General features: G+C 44.7%; 1 protein-coding gene across 3 annotated transcripts in view; it reads right to left on the bottom strand.

Moving 5' to 3' along the window:
* Positions 1–19,460, bottom strand: part of LOC144737516 (guanylate-binding protein 1-like) — a 120,423-nt gene that overhangs the window by 57,988 nt on the left and 42,975 nt on the right. For all 3 annotated transcript variants that reach the window (XM_078620241.1, XM_078620243.1, XM_078620242.1), the window contains 5 exons: positions 16,192–16,226; positions 11,599–11,641; positions 11,249–11,283; positions 10,184–10,226; positions 7,919–7,965 (listed from right to left, as the gene is read on the bottom strand). In XM_078620241.1, coding sequence (XP_078476367.1) covers positions 7,919–7,965; positions 10,184–10,226; positions 11,249–11,283; positions 11,599–11,641; positions 16,192–16,226 — 203 coding nt within the window. The remainder of the gene's footprint in view (positions 1–7,918; positions 7,966–10,183; positions 10,227–11,248; positions 11,284–11,598; positions 11,642–16,191; positions 16,227–19,460) is intronic.

Below are 19,460 nucleotides of genomic sequence, written 5' to 3' on the forward strand. Positions count from 1 at the left end.
CATTCGGATAGCTACCGCCTTAATGCTGCGTGGAAGCGAATAATCAAATAATACATTATATAAATGCATGCCTACAAAGGGCAGCATACTTCAATAAGGGTTACCGTTTGTACTGCTCTTTTAATACACAGTAAACAGGAAGGACAAGTTGAAAGGGCTCGCATAATGAATAATGGACGTTGCCTCAGTAATCCCCCCACTTTGTAAAAGAAGCTTGGTAACCACATCTACGCCTCTATATAAGGAACGAAACTGTATGACTTCTCCACAAATCTGGCTGTCGCCTGATGAAGCTAGTTGTAATTACTGGCGAAACGTCGTAGTCGGATTATAAATGTTGTGGCTTGGCTCTCCAACACACCTGTGTGCTGTACTAGTAACGAATTGCCATGTTCTGTTTTCGTGACAACCCTTACTCATTGGCTGTGTTGGGTGGTGGCGGGTTGTAACGACACATTGATATATTTACGCGATATAACCCAAGAAAACCTCTTTTATGTATGAGAGGTTCACTAACGTTCTCAAATCCGCAGCCAAAAAGAACATCCTGAGAGAGCACAGAAAAGAACACAACCCCTGCTGGTTCCTAGACTGGGGAATGCTAGTCATACTGATGGACAGGAAACTGGTGACAATCCAGACCCAATGCAGATGAGCCCTCCCTGGGTTTGATCTTCCATGAAGCTCATGGTCCACCCTAAACCGCATCCAACTGTACAAATTATGGTTTCAGATGCGGATACTTGATGTACAAATGGAAAAGTGAAAACTCTCCAGCGTGTGAATGTGGTCATCCAGAACAGACCGTACAACGTATCGCGACGCAATGCCCGATCCACAAATACAAAGGAGATATCACGGTGATATGCTACTCCACTGCTCCTGACGTTGTTATCTGGCTTGATCACCTGAATGTGAAATTGTAGTTGTTTCTCTGCCATCTGCATCAGCTGCCATATGAAAAGAAGAATAAGAAGAAAGTGCACTTTTTCAGACACTGAATGAAGAAAGGCAGCAGCAAGCAATGGGTTGAGAGAGTCGAGGGACTAAACCTCACAGACATCCTCGACAACAATTGTGGAACTTCATCCGCTAATAGATGGACATCCACAACGACATCAGCCAACGAAAGTAGACAGCATGGCATTACTGGCCAACTGCTTCTCAATCGAAAGCCCTAAAAGATTGTGATTTGGAACAGCGCATGAAACCATAATCCGAACTCACAAACCACACGTTTCAATTCCACTCAGGAAACCAAATCGAAACATCTTGACTGCATGAACAAAATACCTGTCATACTCTTTGGTTCTTTGGGTAAAGTCACGTAGGTAGAAAAATAATAGATCACGACGTTTCGATCGCAACACAAGCAATCGTCATCAGGTGGGACAACCACAACAAGAAAATACTGCTGAAGTAGGCGAGAGATCTGCCGTGGCACGAGATTATATAGGCATCTGCAGTAGGGGGGCAGAGAGAATGTGGGGGGAGAGAGGAGGCGGGGCAGAAAGTGGCCCCCGCGGCAGCACCCGGGTCACTGGAGTACTGGAGTCGAGATCGGAGAGAGAAACACACACAGAGAGAGAAAGACACACAGAGAGTCGGAAATAACAGCTGACATAGACAGGTAGGATGTAAACTTCACAGTCAGTTAAGACTTTACCTGGTTAACAACGTCCTTCCAATGATTTCTCAGTTTGTACCCATCTTCTCGGTTCAAGTTGTGTTTATATATCTGGATGGCTTCATGAACAAATCTTTGATAATAGCCGGTAGGTTTGCAGAGTACCTTGGTCTTGGAAAAGTCAATTTCTCGTGAGCCCACAGCATTAAAACAATGATCAGCAATGGCAGAGGTATTGGTCCTACCGTGTTTCAGATCTACCTTGTGTTCACGAACGCGGTCCAAGACGTGTCGTTTCCTTTTCCCCAATGTAACTGCTGCCGCAGCCACAACTCAGTTTGTAGACACCCGGGTATTGCATATCAGGAATCACATCCTTTACAGATGGGATCAAATCACGGATTTTGTGTTGAAAAAAACCTGGATCTTGTGTTTGTTTAAGATTTTGGAAATGTTTTTGGTAACCCCTGCTATGTATGGCAAAATGATGGTATTGGTTGGATCCTCCGATGGGTGTCTCCCCATGGCTGGGGAGACAGCTTTGCGGATTGTACGGTCAGAATATCCGTTCATCCTGAGGGCTTGGTGTACGTGCTACAGCTCACTGGCTAGGTGATGCTGGTCGGAGATGCAACGGGCCCTATGGTGTCGTGTTATAATGAGGGAATTTTTCTGGGCTGGATAGTGGTGGAAGTCAGGCTTTAGATAGGCATCCGTGTGGGTGGCTTTCCTGCAGACAGTGTCCGAACGAGACATCAGGTCTCTTCTCAATCAAAACATCCAGGAATGATAGCTTGTCACCCTATACGGTTTACCCATATTATATTGCAGGGAAATAGAGTTTTCAGGTCCATACGGCATACAGCCGTTTCAATATGGGGAAAGTATATGTTTAGTCTATTTGTGTTTTTCCCCTGTGATGGGACTTTATAGGATGAAGTTGAGATTTATAAGGGCACATAATTATCAACAAGGTCTGAATTGGTCTGTAATAAGGTAGGCACGGATAAGAGGTTGACTGGTATGGAAAAATGCCCTCCTCCATGTATATAATATATACACACTGGAGACCTACTCTCAATGAATGTGGCCGACGTAAAAAATATAAACATCTGTGATACAGCACCCTACCGTCAAACGTCCCGGTTTCAACGTTCCATGCCACCAAAGGTCGACTATCAAACCAAATCAGGACCGGCCATGTGGTCGATGCGGCGACCTGATGCAACAAATGGCACTATCAAAGATTCGGCGGCCCTGCGAGTGTGCGGCCTCGAATCCCAAACAATCGACCGCATCATAAACACTCTGCTGCTGCCTTCACTCCTTTAAAGGAGGAATGGACAAATCCACTCTGCTTCTGAAAAGAAAATTGAGTGGATATCATCTAAAATTAAATCTTTAATCTTGATTTGAAGTTTTAGTGGCTGCAGGAATCCATACTTTTTGGTTCTTTCGGTGAAGTCACGTAGGTAGAAAAAATATAATAAAATAAATCACGACGTTTCAATCGCAACACAAGTGGTCGTCCTCAGGCGGAAATAGACTATTTCGACCGCTTGTGTTGTGATCGAAACGTCGTGATTTATTTTATTTTTTCTACCTACGTGACTTTACCAAAACAACCAAAGAGTAAAACAAATTTAATCTGCTATTAATCCATACAAATCTTCTTGGTTCTTTCGGTAAAGTCACGTAGAAGGGAAGTAATAAAATAATAAAAATAAAACATAATAAAATGAAATAATTCTCACGACGTTTCGGCTACAACGCAAGCAGCCGCAAGCAACCGTCTTCACCTGAAGACGGCTGCTTGCGTTGTAGCCGAAACGTCGTGAGAATTATTTCATTTTATTATGTTTTATTTTTATTATTTTATTACTTGCCTTCTACGTGACTTTACCGAAAGAACCAAGAAGATGAATCCCTGCAGTCACGAAAGCTTTAAATCGAAATCCATACAAAATAAGAAGAATGTTCCCACACACATACAACAAATAAACGATCATACTGACGATTTTGCATTGGCTGCACAAGACACCAATGTTACATAAATGAGGTTTCAGATAGGAATCTGTGTGGGTGGCCTTCCTGTAGACAGAGTATCCCAAAGAACCATCAGGCTTCCTCTAAAACAAAACATCCAGGAATGGTAGCTTACCATCCTTCTCCACTCCCATGGTGAAATTGATGGATGGGTGTATGGAGTTAATGTGGTCGAGAAACTAGTTCAATGCTGGATAGCCATGTGGCCAAATGACGAAAGTGTCATCCACATATCTCTTCCACAGGGAAGGGCGTAGGGTGGATGTCCGGATGGCGTCTGTTTCAAATTTCTCCATGAAAGCCTGATTCCCACCACCATCCCGCACAGAAGAATTCCCTCATTAAAACACTACACCATAGGGCCCACTGCATTTCTGAATAACACCACCTGGCCAGTGAATTGGAACATGTACACCCGGCCCTTAAGATGAATGGATATTCGGACCGTATTATCCGCAAAGCTGTTTCTCCAACCATGGAGAAACAACCCCCTGAAACTCTGATAAAAACCATCACGTTACCATACATAGCAGGCGTTACCAAAAAGATTTCCAAAATCTTAAACAAACACAAGATCCAGGTCTGATTCAGTACAGTACACAAAATCCGTGATCTAATCCCATCCGTAAAGGATGTCATTCCTGACATGCAATACCCTGGAGTCTACAAACTGAGTTGCATTTGTGGTGATTGTTACATTGGGGAAACGAAACGACATGTATCAGACCATATTCGCGAGCACAAGGTAGATTTGAAACACGGCAGGACTAACTCTTCTGCCGTGGCTGATCACTGCTACAACTCTGTGGGCTCTCATGATATTGTTTTCTCCGAGACCAAAGTGCTCTGCAAGCCGTCTGGCTACCATCAAAGATTTGTTCATGAAGCCATCCAGATATACAAACATAGACATAACTTTAACCGAGAATATGGATACAAATTGAGCATTCATTGGAAGGATGTTATTAACCAAGTTAAACCTTAGCTGCTTTATATTTTACTTTCATATCCGCATCTCCAGGTTCTTACTCCCAGCCCTGCTCCCATCACTTGGACATTTGCCGTGCATTGTATCGAGCCTGCAGCTTTCCACTCTGAGCCACGTTCCCCCCCCACCCTCTCTCATCATTTGGATCATGTTTGCCACTCTCCTTTGACCCACGCCCCGCCCCCACAATCTCCTTGGCTTCTCCCCCCTTCCTCAGCTATATAATCCCTTGTCACAAGCAACTCTTTTGCCTACGTCAGCGATTGTTTCTTGCTGTGGTTGTCTCCGCCTGATGACGGACGCTTGTGTTGCGCCCGAAACGTCGTGATTAAAATTATTTATTTTAATCTTTTATCTTATTTTATTTATTTTTTTATTTTCTTTACCTACGTGACTTTACCGAAAGAACCAAGAGTACGTTATTTCACTCTGTTCACCAGCGTTATTCTGCACCTGGCGAGATGCTATGGTGGTAACAGCACGATCTTAGAAATGGGGGATCAGCACTTGATTCAGTAACGGGGTACACTGTCGAAATTGTATTTGATGGGTGGGTTGTCACTAGGAAAGACAACGTGTAAGCTATCTTCACAGATTGCATGTCTCTGTGAATATTCGATGGAAGGATGTTGCCAGAAGACGAAGCCAGGGGATTGTTGACAGCCTCATTGTTCCGGTTATGATTAGCATTGATTTTTTCAACCTTACATCTTTCAGATTTGTGTATGAGCTGGATCCGGCTGGAGCTCAGTACTCAGCCAATGAGCAGATCGGTGATAGGAAACAGTTTGCAGCATATTAGTTGAGCTGCCTCAGGGTCATACCTGCAAGTTTCTGTAGCAAAGCGATTCTTGAAATCGTCTTGTTCACATCAGTTATATGTGGGGCTTGAGGGTCAGGCTTCTATTTGCTGTTGTAGAGTATTGACAATCATCTCAAGGTTTGTGCACTGTGCAGCTAGAATTATTGAGAAGCATATATGAACGTGCGAGATGATGATATACATGGCAGGATACACATATATATGTCGTGAGAGTTATAATCGTGAGTGATAATACTGTACCTCAAGGGAGGCTCAGTATTATCATCACTCACTGTATAACATAAATCTCTTTGGGATATGTTTTCCAGCAAGATGTACTCTGAAAGTGCAGTTTCTGGTGAGAATCACGTCAATTATGTGTGCAATAGAATGGCATCTTACGATTTTGGGCCATCAGCATCAGGCCATGAAGCCGAACAAGGCTCCGGGGAAGCAGAGACGTCAATCATTTCCGGTTTACTGTTGATACTAAAAAACAGCTTCTACGAGCGTGGTGAAGGCAATCCATCTGTTAGTGAGCTTTTCCATTGGTGCCTTTGAGCAGCACCCAAAATGGGAAGCCACAGCATAATTTTATGGTTTTGGGTGGTCTTTGCTCTGTTGCTGTTTGAGGCACCTTAGTTTCCCAGGGAGCTGTCAGGCTTTACAGTTGGATCAGGTTGGTGTTACGGTGCCTTGGAGATGTTAACTACCTCGCCTGGTAATCAGGCGGACGTAGGTTCGATCCTGATCGTGACACCTGCTGTATATTTTTAGTTTGCATGATCTTCCCGTGGTCATATGGATTTTCTTGGGGGCCCCCGGTTTTTCCCTCCACATTTAAAAATATGCGTTTAGAGTATTTTGCTGCTATACATTTGCACGTTGTGATAAGCCACTTCGTTGAGCTATAATTTGTGATGGCCAGGCCACTTCTAAAAAAAAGCTACATAGCTCAGTGGGCCTTACTTGGTAAAATAAAAAAAAATGTTTAGTTTAGTCCAGGTGCAGTCCAAATGTGCAGTAATGTTTTCCCACCGCCTTCTTTGTGCAAAGTTCAGGGTCTCCGGCACTGCAGTGCCTTTGTCTTGATCACCATTTCTGATTTACTATTTTAAGGGTTGTTGTGTTTTTGTTTGCCAACATAGCGCATCACTTTTCCATACCACATCTGGATGTTGTATTTTTTGTAAGAGATGTCAGAATTTTCATGATTTTAGTAAAGTAAACAGGATATGGCTCCAAATTCTTTAGTTCAGCCATAGCATAGCCAGTTGGCCTTGTGGAAGTTTCAACGTGGTCATGGATTTTAAGTTATGACTGGTATCTGGAATGGGATGATACGCGACTGCTGATCTGTGTTGGCCCTGAGGAAAAATTAGATGTATTTTTTCGTGAAGCTTCATGAAGCAATTCTCTTCCTTTGCGATGAAGCATACGTCTCGGCTAAATTACACTTTTCCCATTGGGCTGAGTGAAATGTGCCCATGTGTTTAGGGTCGTATTAAAAGGACTCTCTTGTGCCGATTGACCATTCCTTGAGTTTCTTTTCTGCTTAGTGATTTTTCCGAGTTTGCCTCAATGTTGTATGGTAGCTGTTTGCAGTCACCCGACATGGCCAGCAGGTGAGTGGCTTCTGGTAGAGGTGATGATAACGATTCCTTATTCGGGTAGGGGGTGGGCTTGTATACATTGATGGCCATCAAGTAATCAACCGTGACAGTTGTTGTGGATCAGCCATCACTTTTCCAGTATTGGATTTGAGAGCGTACTCCTTTAGGCCACGCCGAATGAAGATGGCAAGGCCAAGCTTAGGCTGGAAAATGGCAGAAATAAGGAGACAACCTTTAATTTGTAACACGCAATCCACCAACTTTTCTTAATGCGTTAATCAAATTTGAGGTGATGTTACAATGTTGTTTTCTCTCGAATTCATGGCCAAGAAGTCACATTTAGGTCTTCAGAGTCTATCAGTGTTTAGTAGGTACACTCGAAGACCTTAGCTGATAATTATAATTTTTTATTTCGGCATTCGCTTTTATTGATCATATCTGGATTTGATTTAATGACGCTCATATCACTGGGGGTTACAGTATTAGTCGTGTTGAAGGGAACGACACTAAAACACGTAACAGGTGGGCTGCAGGAAGGCTGCTGTCTCCCACCCAACAAAGACCTGAATTGTATTAGAAGTCACGGGGCACCTGCGTCTTAACTGACACCAGACAAAATGTGACCGACGAAGCAACATACAAAGTTATAAGCGATTCCCAAGCTGTCATCTAGGGAGCAGTAGAAAATATAGAAATGGTAAAGAGTGCAGACAAAAGTAAGCGGTGTCTTTTCACGTGAAAATGATGTGGCAGGTGGGAAATAGTCGTCAATGGCCCCTTTCATTGACAAAGCTCCCAGAGCAGTCGTATTTTGTAAGTGGTAGAATGATGATGATTCAAACCTCTGGACAAGGGCACTCCTGGATTGCGCTTGTACCCTGGACAGGATCTGAAACAAACAGCGAAAACAAATCACGTGCATTAATAGTTGATTTAATGACTTGTCAGTTTGACAGTTGTTAGGGTTTTGTGACCAATATTATTCATCATATAAGTATTTTTGGGGGGTTAGATCGCTTTAAGTATAAATGTGTCGTTAACATGCCACCACCCGACACAGACAATTAAGTAAGGGGTTGTCACGTAAACAAACGTGCAATTAAGTTACTACTTCAGCCCCACCGCTTTGCTGGAGAGTAAATCCACAGCATGTACAATTCGAGTACCTGGTGAGGTTTCGCCGGGAATTACATTCGGCATCATTGGGGGCGATTTCGCCAGAATTGTAAAACAGATCTACCCACTTCTGGTCTTAATTAGAGCAAGAAGACGTCATCACCGTGAGTTTGTTTTCGGAAGAGCTTTACTTATGTGTGTGTCTGTCCTGCCTGCTATGACATTGATCATGAACGTGGTATTTAATGAAGAAAGATGGAACAAAAAACAACAAAAGTTGTGCAAAGAAGCTTTGAGAGATACATTGAGGCACGGTTTGTCCACTATGGGCGTTGGGTGCTGTCAAATAAAAATACTTTTCTATAAATTGTGTTGTTGTTATTGTTCACTAATTTTTTTTTAACGCAATGATTCTTTCAACGTGAATTGCCTAATGAAGGTAAAAATGTAAGTTGCCCATATTAGAAACCGCTGCGATGCCACAGTCTGATTTGTGGCTCGGGGAGGTGTCGGGGCAGCTGTGAAGGCGTTCTGAGCGAGCGATATCCCTTCATTTATTGTGATTAGCTTCTAGAAACGAATAATTTAAGACCTATTCAGGGCAGTGATAAAGGAGCCCGTGGCTGCAATGACTATGCCACAATGCTAGGTTGCACTGTGCAAATATAGGTCACGGCTCTAGGAGGTTGTGTAGTGTGTCCTTGAGGGTCATGGGGACAGCATTTGAGTGTATTGATAAGACAGTTATATCACTTTCACGGGAAGGCCAATGACATGACGAGGTTTTTTATTAATTAGAACACCATGTTTTTACAGGTCACTCACAACATCCCCACCTAATGGAAATGTCACGAGCCGCCACTGGATACATCTGTTGAAATGTACATTAAGAAGCAAAAAAAGTGGAACGTGAAGCAAAGAACATATGCTGGTTACTGACAACAATGAAAAGTTTTAAGAAAAAGGTATGGGCTGGACATGTCGTTACAAGAAGAAAAACATGTTGGATGCTGGTCGAGACGAATGACGGAGTGGTAGACAAGTGATTTAATGCGCCCATGAGGATGTCCACCGAGGAGAAATAAACAATTGATTCAGGCTTTCACCCGAGCGATCCGTAGATTGTTACATCGCAAGGTCCACATGCGAGCAAGGTCAGCGGCTTTGATCGTCGTTCATCAACAATTTATCATCGTTGATTGTGATAACATCTGTGATAGAGCTGTGGCATCGCACGAGATGACGTGACGTACAATCAAGCCATAGGGATATCAGAATCAGAATGTTGATTTATACTGGAGGAATCCGATGAGCTCGAAAGCTTCTTTTCACAGATGTCCAGTAGAGGTGGGGAGGGAACGTTACAACAACAGCAAAAACAAACTGTACAAAACACGATAGGAGTGCAAGGGACAAGAAAGGTAAACAAATCACCTAAACACATACAAATTTAACTAAACCATCTCCATCCTACCAAAACGGTCTGACCACAGATGATAGCTCAACAAAGTGACTCATCATTTGGACATTTATAGTACCAAAATAATCTGAATATTCGCAATGCATGTTTCTAAATGTAGAAGAAAACCCAGAGAACCCGGAGAAAAAAACCACGCGATCACGGCGAGAACATGCAAACACCAAATATACAGGCATCCGGGTAGGGATTGAACCCGAGACCTCCTGCATACCAGGCGAGGAAGATATCATCACCATTTCAAACCATGTTTATTTTTCGTTTATCACGTTTTTATTTTTTTGGCAGCTTTTATGAATTGGCTCGGTTTTCTCTAAGATAAGTTTCCCAATAGCAACACAAATTTACTCTCACGTTAAATGCACGACGGGGTCATCCATTGTGAGCATTTAACACGAGCTCGTGTGTTATAAACAGATCGGAGAGACCACCAGAAACACGCATTCACACTTAAAAAGTCAGTTTGAAAGCGTAAAATTGCCATCTGCATCCAACAATTAACCATCATACTTACATGCTTTGGGAACGTTGTGGTTTGGGGGCAATGCTAGGTAGAACTGCAGAATACAGAGAGCACATATTAGCGTTGCCACAATTTGTCAATTGAAATTGCATATACAATGTTTAATACGATTAACGAATTGGCTTTGTGGGGCACCTCGATGTAGGAGAGTAGAGTGAGATGGGAAAGGAGAGGTATGAAAGTGCATGGATATGAGTCAAGTAATATGAGAAGGGAGAGGTAGGAGAGTGCGTGGAGGGGAGTGGGATGAGAGGGGAGAGGTAGGAAATTGTGTGGAGGGGAGTAGTGAGATGAGAGGGGAGTGGTAGGATAGTGTGTGAAGGAAATTCTAGTGTGACAATGGAAATTGCAGGAGCAGATGGTCGATGATGGAAGCACATTAATTTTGCACTATAATCCAACATGCTAATAACTTATTTCCCTAAGCACTTTCTACATAATATCTTTGATTTGCTAATCCCTCTCAAACGTATATACACCCTTGCTTGTGGATCCTTCTCAAACGTATAAAAACCCTTGCTTGAGGCGGCTGTCTCACCATTTCTCGCTTGATGACAAACGCTTGTGTTGCCTACGAGAAGTCGTGATTTATTTTACTTTATTTCTATCTTCGTGACTTTACCAAAAGAACCAAAGAGTATAATATATTTTACCCACTTCATTTGTGCTCTGTATGAAGGATCTGGAATCATTGACATCGTGGCAGTGATGTGACTCAATCCTTGTGGTCATTCGTTGAATCATTTACCAGATTATTCGGTAACTGATGGCACGTGCCTCATATGGAATTTGATGCATAGCCCCGACAAATTCAGCAAGATTACGAGTCTCCCACCACGACTTCTGAGCAAATGTACATTTTAAAAAAATGGTATGTAATTTTCAACAGCAACACAAATATCTAAAGAACCACGGTTACGCATCTATAAAATGGCCGGCGTGCACGTACAAGGACAAAAGCTTAGAAAGAAGCGGCGTCGAAAATCTGGCTCGAGAACACATTTGGAAATGGTACTGCCAAGAGCAGTCCCTTTGATGAGTTAGAATGATTCAAACCTCTGGGCATGGGTACTGGCGTGGATGAGTCGCCCCTGCACCAAACAGGAAAGAAAAAAATGCACATTCATAGTTAATATATTTTAAATTTTGTAGAGTGAGATATTACGATTTTTATGTTGACAGCATTTATGCATTTTATAGGTTTTCTCTAAGATAGGTTTCCCAATAGCAACACCAATTGACTATAAAGTTAAATGCACGACGGGGTCATCCCTTGCGAACATTTGGGCTCGTGTGTTACAGACAGCTCGGAGGCACCAGCAGAAACATGGCATTCACACTTAAATGAAGTCAGTTTGAAAGCGAAAAATCGCTATCAGCATCCAACAATTAACCACTATACTTACATGCTTTCTGAACTTTGCGGTTTGGGGGCAATGTTAAGTCGAACTGCAGAACACAGAGAGCACCTGTTAGTATTGACACAATGTATCAGTTGAAATTGAATATACTGTACAATGTTTAATACGATTAACGAATTGACTTTGTGAGGCATCTCGATGTAGGAGAGTAGAGTGAGATGGGAAGGGATAGGTAGTAGAGTGCGTGGAGGAGAGTTGAGTGAGATGAGAGGGGAGATGTAGGCGAGTGCGTGGGGGGAGAAGAGTGAGATGACAGGGGAGAGGTAGGCGAGTGTATGGAGGGTAGTGGAGTGAGATGGGAGGGGAGAGGTAGGAGAGGGCATAGAGAGGAGTAGAGTGAGATGAGTGGGGAGAGATAGGCGAGTGTGTGGAGGGTAGTGGAGTGAGATGAGTGGGGAGAGATAGGCGAGTGTTTGGAGGGTAGTGGAGTGAGATTAGAGGGGAGAGGTAGGCGAGTGTGTAGAGGGTAGTGGAGTGAGATGAGAGGGGAGAGGTAGGCGAGTGTGTAGATGGGAGAAGAGTGAGATGAGAGGGGAGAGGTAGGCGAGTGTGTGGAGGGTAGTGGAGTGAGATGAGCGGGGAGAGATAGGCGAGTGTGTGGAGGGCAGTAAAGTGAAATGAGAGGGGAGAGGTAGGCAAGTGTGTGGAGGGGAGTAGAGTGAGATGAGAGGGGAGAGGTAGGGGAGTGTGTGGATGTTAGTGGAGTAAGATGGAAGGGGAGAGGTAGGCGAGTGTGTGGAGGGGAGTAGAGTGAGATGAGAGGGGAGAGGTAGGCGAGTGTGTGGAGGTTAGTGGAGTGAGATGGAAGGCGAGAGATAGGTGAGTGTGTGGAGGGTAGTGGAATGAGATGAGCGGGGAGAGATAGGCGAGTGTGTGGAGGGCAGTAAAGTGAAATGAGAGGGGAGAGGTAGGCAAGTGTGTGGAGGGGAGTAGAGTGAGATGAGAGGGGAGAGGTAGGGGAGTGTGTGGATGTTAGTGGAGTAAGATGGAAGGGGAGAGGTAGGCGAGTGTGTGGAGGGGAGTAGAGTGAGGTGAGAGGGGAGAGGTAGGCGAGTGTGTGGAGGTTAGTGGAGTGAGATGGAAGGCGAGATGTAGGCGAGTGCGTGGGGGGAGAAGAGTGAGATGACAGGGGAGAGGTAGGCGAGTGTATGGAGGGTAGTGGAGTGAGATGGGAGGGGAGAGGTAGGAGAGGGCATAGAGAGGAGTAGAGTGAGATGAGTGGGGAGAGGTAGGCGAGTGTGTAGAGGGTAGTGGAGTGAGATGAGAGGGGAGAGGTAGGCGAGTGTGTGGATGGGAGAAGAGTGAGATGAGAGGGGAGAGGTAGGCGAGTGTGTGGAGGGTAGTGGAGTGAGATGAGCGGGGAGAGATAGGCGAGTGTGTGGAGGGCAGTAAAGTGAAATGAGAGGGGAGAGGTAGGCAAGTGTGTGGAGGGGAGTAGAGTGAGATGAGAGGGGAGAGGTAGGGGAGTGTGTGGATGTTAGTGGAGTAAGATGGAAGGGGAGAGGTAGGCGAGTGTGTGGAGGGGAGTAGAGTGAGATGAGAGGGGAGAGGTAGGCGAGTGTGTGGAGGTTAGTGGAGTGAGATGGAAGGCGAGAGATAGGTGAGTGTGTGGAGGGTAGTGGAATGAGATGAGCGGGGAGAGATAGGCGAGTGTGTGGAGGGCAGTAAAGTGAAATGAGAGGGGAGAGGTAGGCAAGTGTGTGGAGGGGAGTAGAGTGAGATGAGAGGGGAGAGGTAGGGGAGTGTGTGGATGTTAGTGGAGTAAGATGGAAGGGGAGAGGTAGGCGAGTGTGTGGAGGGGAGTAGAGTGAGGTGAGAGGGGAGAGGTAGGCGAGTGTGTGGAGGTTAGTGGAGTGAGATGGAAGGCGAGAGATAGGTGAGTGTGTGAAGGGTAGTGGAGTGAGATGAGAGGGGAGAGGTAGGCGAGTGTGTGGAGGGTAGTAAAGTGAAATGAGAGGGGAGAGGTAGGCGAGTGTGTGGAGGGGAGTAGAGTGACATAATAGGGGAGACGTAGGCGAGTGTGTGGAGGGTAGTGGAGTGAGATGGGAGGGGAGAGGTAGCGAGTGTGTAGAGGGAATCATAGTGCGGCAAGTAGACTGCAGGAAGGGATGGTGACTGTGATTTTGAAAGTTTAAGTTGGGTTATGTATACAGTGAGGGAAAAAAGTATTTGATCCCCTGATGATTTTGTCCGTTTGCCCACTGACAAAGAAATTATCAGTCTATAATTTTAATGGTAGGTTTATTTGAACAGTGAGAGACAGAATAACAACATAAAGCCAGAAAAACGCATTTCAAAAATGTTATAAATTGATTTGCATTTTAATGAGGGAAATAAGTATTAGACCCCTCTACAAAACATGACTTAGTACTTGGTGGAAAACCCTTGTTGGCAATCACAGAGGTCAGACGTTTCTTGTAGTTGGCCAGCAGGTTTGCACACATCTCAGGAGGGATTTTGTCCCACTCCTCTTTGCAGATCTTCTCCAATTCATTAAGGTTTTGAGGCTGACGTTTGACAACTCAAACCTTCAGCTCCCTCCACAGATTTTCTATGGGATTAAGGTCTGGAGACTGGCTAGGCCACTCCAGGACCTTAATGTGCTTCTTCTTGATCCACTCCTTTGTTGCCTTGGCCGTGTGTTTTGGGTCATTGTCATGCTGGAATACCCATCCACGACCCATTTTCAATGCCCAGGCTGAGGGAAGGAGGTTCTCACCCAAGATTTGACGGTACATGGCCCCGTCCATCGTCCCTTTGATGCGGTGAAGTTGTCCTGTCCCCTTAGCAGAAAAACTCCCCCAAAGCATAATGTTTCCACCTCCATGTTTGACGGTGGGGATGGTGTTCTTGCGGTCATAGGCAGCATTCCTCCTCCTCCAAATACGGCGAGTTGAGTTGATGCCAAAGAGCTCCATTTTGGTCTCATCTGACCACAACACTTTCACCCAGTTGTCCTCTGAATCATTCAGATGTTCATTGGCAAACTTCAGACCGGCATGTATATGTGCTTTCTTGAGCAGGGGGACCTTGCGGGCGCTGCAGGATTTCAGTCCTTCATGGCGTAGTGTGTTATCAACTGTTTTCTTGGTGACTATGGTCCCAGCTGCTTTGAGATCATTGACGAGATCCTCCCGTGTAGTTCTGGGCTGATTCCTCACCGTTCTCATGATCATTGCAACTCCACGAGGTGAGATCTTGCATGGAGCCCCAGGCCGAGGGAGATTTACAGTTCTTTTGTGTTTCTTCCATTTGCGAATAATCGCACCAACTGTTGTCACCTTCTCACCAAGCTGCTTGGCGATGGTCTTATAGCCAATTCCAGCCTTGTGTAGGTCTACAATCTTGTCCCTGACATCCTTGGAGAGCTCTTTGGTCTTGGCCATGGTGGAGAGTTGGTGTACGGTGTTTTTTCTGCAATATTTTGCTGTCTTTTCTTGGATTTTCTGTTTGCACTTAGTCACATATTCACTTTAAGATGTTTTTTTGTTCATGTTTTTGTTTTTTGTTTGTTGCGGTTGCACCCGATTCAAGAGCTGAATGGCTCACAGGGCTATACCTAATAAATGAACTTGAACTTGAACTTGAATCTGATTGATTGCTTCTGTGAACAGGTATCTTTTATACAGGTAACAAGCTGAGATTAGGAGCAGTCACTTTAAGAGTGTGCTCCTAATCTCAGCTCGTTACCTGTATAAAAGACACCTAGGAGCCAGAAATATTTATGATTGAGTGGGGGTCAAATATTTATTTCCCTTATTAGAATGCAAATCAATTTATAACATTTTTGACATGCGTTTTTCTGGATTTTGTTGTTATTCTGTCTCTCACTGTTCAAATAAACCTACCATTAAATTATAGACTGATCATTTCTTTGTCAGTGGGCAAACGTACAAAATCAGCAGGGGATCAAATACTTTTTTCCCTCACTGTACATGCTGAACCTCTTTCACACCAAATGTAGCCAACCGTGCTAATCAGAGGTGTGATGTGCCGATACTGTGATACGTTGTTTTATTTCATCTATTATTCTTAAAATCTGTTTAAACAAATATAACCTCACGGTTAATATCATGATTCCTCTACTTCTTAAAAAAGGTATTTACTTCATTACATATCTTTATAGTTGTTAAGAATTAAAATTCGCAATCATAATAGTATTCTAATTTAATATAGTTTAGCCATTGAATTTGTGATTTGTAGAAACGATCTGCAATCATTGACATCGTGCCAGTGATGTGACTCAATTCGTTGATCATTTAACAGATTATTCTGTAAGTGACGGCATGTGCCCTTGTATGAAATTAGATGCATAGCCCAAACAAATACAGAAAGACTCTGAGTCTCCCACCACCACTTCTGAGAAAACAAATATCTAAAGAACCAGGGATATGCATATTTAAAATGGCCAACATGCACGTGCGTTGCCATAAGTAATTCCAGGCAGTGATGTGTGGAGCAAGGAAAGAAGCTTCGAAAGAGTGAGAGAAAAAGTAGCGTCGAAAATGTAGCACATGAACACAATTGTCAATGGTACTGTCGAGAGCAGTCATTTTAATGAATTAGAATGATTCTTACCTCTGGGCACGGGTACTGGCATGGATGAGTCTCCCCTGTACCAAACAGGAAAGATAAAAAAGCACATTTATTGTTAATATCTCTTCTAATTTGTGTTTGTCCTTAAATATAATGGTGGCACTGATTTAATGTTTTTGTTTAATACGTTTTATGATTGGCACACACACGCTGCGGATTCTTTATTGTTGTTGAATGTTGCATTATATCGACATTTTAGCTTCATCAGAGGATATTCTAGCAATCGCTGATGAGTACTCAGGTTTCAGTCTATGGCTTTCAAATTGGACACTCCTTGAATGTAGGGGGGATTTCTAGATCGTTTCGGAAAAAAATGGTAATGTTCTGGTAACTCCTGAAACAAGCCATAACCTTCTCGAATAAATATGGACACTTCTGGAAGAGGCAGGAAATCCCTTGAATGAGCTGTAATAATCTGTACATTTTTATAACTTTCCAAAAACACAATGAAAATTACTCCAGGAGGTTTCACCCACAGCGTCTCAGAACATCCCAGATCGTTAAAAGTAGCAGCTGATAGGGTAATAAAAAAAACCCTAATTCCTCCCTAGGGAACCCCACTACTCAGATATCCTTTGCGTTGAACAAATGACCAAGTGGCCATGAATTGATGACGAAACCTTTATTTTTATTTTTTATTAACTTCGTCGGCTGAGAGTTTGTGAATAGATCATTCACAAAAGCGTGCAGAGAAGAGATTCTCAGCCTTAACACGTAGTCGGAGGAAGTATTTAGAGTTTTTTGGGGTTAAATCGTGTAAATATAAATGTTGATTTGATGCTTTCGTGACTGCAGGAATCCATACTCTTTGGTTCTTTCGGTAAAGTCACGTAGGTAGAAAAATAATAGATCACGACGTTTCGATCGCAACACAAGCAATCGTCATCAGGTAGGACAACTACAGCAAGAAAAAACTGCTGAAGTAGGCGAGAGAGCTGCCGTGGCACGAAGTTATATAGGTATTGGCGGTAGGGGGGAGAGAGAAGGGGGGCGGAGAGAGGGGGCGGGGCAGAAAGTGGGACCCCACAGCAGCACTGGGTGAGAGATCTGCTCAGAGACCCTGCAGCAGCACTTGAGTCACTGGGGGAGAGATCCGAGAGAGGCACAGAGAGAGAGACACACACAAGGAGTCGGAAATAACAGCTGACATAGGCAGAGAGGATGGAAACATCACAGTCAGTTACTTTACCTGGTTAATAACGTCCTTCCAATGATTGCTCAGTTTGTACCCATCTTCTCGGTTGAAGTTATGTCTGTGTTTATATATTTGGAGGGCTTCATGAACAAATCTCTGATAATAGCCTTTGTCAAGGCGCCCTTCCTCCTCTAACCCAGCTTAAACATACGCTGCCAAGGTTGGTGGTGTTCATTCAGACGCTGTCTTTCCGACAGACCTGCTCTTCACCTGAGGACGGCTGCTTGCATTGTGGCCGAAACGTCGTGAGAATTGTATTTTATTATATTTAATTTTTATTATTTTATTATTTTCCTTCTACGTGACTTTACCAAAAGAACCAAGAAGATTCCAAGAACACAGGATGAGATGTTACTATCCTTTGTGCAAGCACTTCCAAGAGTTCATGAACAGTGAGCCTGGTAAAATTTGGGGAGCGCATCGTCAGTAGTGAACCTTTGGTTCCTAGGGTGTTTCGGCCTTTCATACTATACACCCTCCCCAAAGGCGGCCAGCGACAGGGTGATCAAACCTACGCTTGCGTCCCATTCCCAATTAGTCATAGGAGTTGCCTTGTTGTTGATAGCCAACATCCCATGGGACTATGCATGGCAGGGGCGTCCTCCTCCCTGAGTCAAGCATTGTTGACTGCATACCTCCTGGCCCTCTCACTTTGGGGCCCAGCTGGGGTCTTTCCTCTTCATCCAGAGCCACTGACTGCTGCCTTCTGCCGCCTCCGATACAGCTCTGATTGCCGAACGCTGGCTCTGGCCCTTAATTCCCAGGTCTCTAAGCAGTCTGGTTGTAGATGTTGCCACAAAACCTCTGCAGCCCACCTCCACTGGTCTGACTTCTGTGTTCCAGCCATGATGCCGTGCTTCGGCAGCTATATCGGCATAGCGCAGATGTTTTCACTCATAAGCCTCATCTACTGAGTCCTCCCAGGGTACTGTGAGCTCAATGATGAAGACCTTCTTGAGCGAACGGGACCAGAGCACCATGTCAGGTCTTAGGGTGGTGGTTGCGATCTCCGGAGGAAACACAATTTGCCGGCCAATGTCAGCTAGCATTTTCCAGTCGCGGGCCAAGCGCAGCTGGTCTCGCTCTAATGGTGTAGAGCCGGTCTTCGGTGGTTTAGCCCCTTCGCGGACAAAGGTCGTCCGTAGGGGGTGTGATGCTGCTGGGGGTGGTAGGGAGTTGGTGGCAGCTCGCTTGTCCTCCAGGGCGGACGCAAGGTTTTTAAGGACTTGGTTGTGACGCCAAGTGTAGCGTCCTTGGGTGAGGCTTGTTTTACACCCTGTGAGAATGTACCTGAGGTTGGCTGGCATGGAACAGAGGGCACAGTCCGGATCTTCACCATACCATTGGTGAAGATTAACTGGTGTTGGAAGGACGTCATATGTTGCTCTGATGGAAAAGCTCAACCGCCTCGCTTCCATGGCCCACAGATCTTTCCAGCTGATCTTCCTCTTCTCCACACTGTCCCATCGAGTCCACTGTCTCTGTTTGGCAAGAGAGACTGCCTTGGCCCACCTTGCAGCCTCCTCCTGATGGCGTACTTCCTGCACTACCATCTTCCGCCGCTCTGGTGCAGTGGCCTTACTCCAAGCAGCACGGCTAGTTAGCCCAAGGCCTCCTCTCCCTTGCTGAACATGACCCACAATGTCAGCATGTCTGAGGGCTGCTGTTGCCTCCTGGACTGCTTTTCCTGGCCTCCATTTGCGCCCAGTTGCCAAGGTCGGCGCATTGTTGCTCACCACTGGGTCTCGAGATTCATTCAGTGTCATCTGGAGCCTGGTTTTTGCACACTTGAATTCCTCGGTTAGACTGGTGAGGGGCAGCTTGAGGACACCATCTCCATAGAGGCCTATGGTGGTAAGGCATCGTGGAACTCCGAGCCACTTCTTTAAGTAGCTCGTGACTCCTCTTTCCATCTTCTCCACTGTTGAGATTGGAACCTCATACACTGCTAGGGGCCCCAACACCCGGGGTAGGAGACCAAACTGCAGACACCAGGCCTTTAACTTTCCAGGTAGCTGGGTGTTGTCGATGGACTGTAGGCTACTACTGAGAAATA

The sequence above is a fragment of the Lampetra planeri genome, chromosome 71 (genome assembly GCF_965212315.1).
Source record: "Lampetra planeri chromosome 71, kcLamPlan1.2.h2, whole genome shotgun sequence".
Classification (NCBI taxonomy): Eukaryota; Metazoa; Chordata; class Hyperoartia; order Petromyzontiformes; family Petromyzontidae; genus Lampetra; species Lampetra planeri.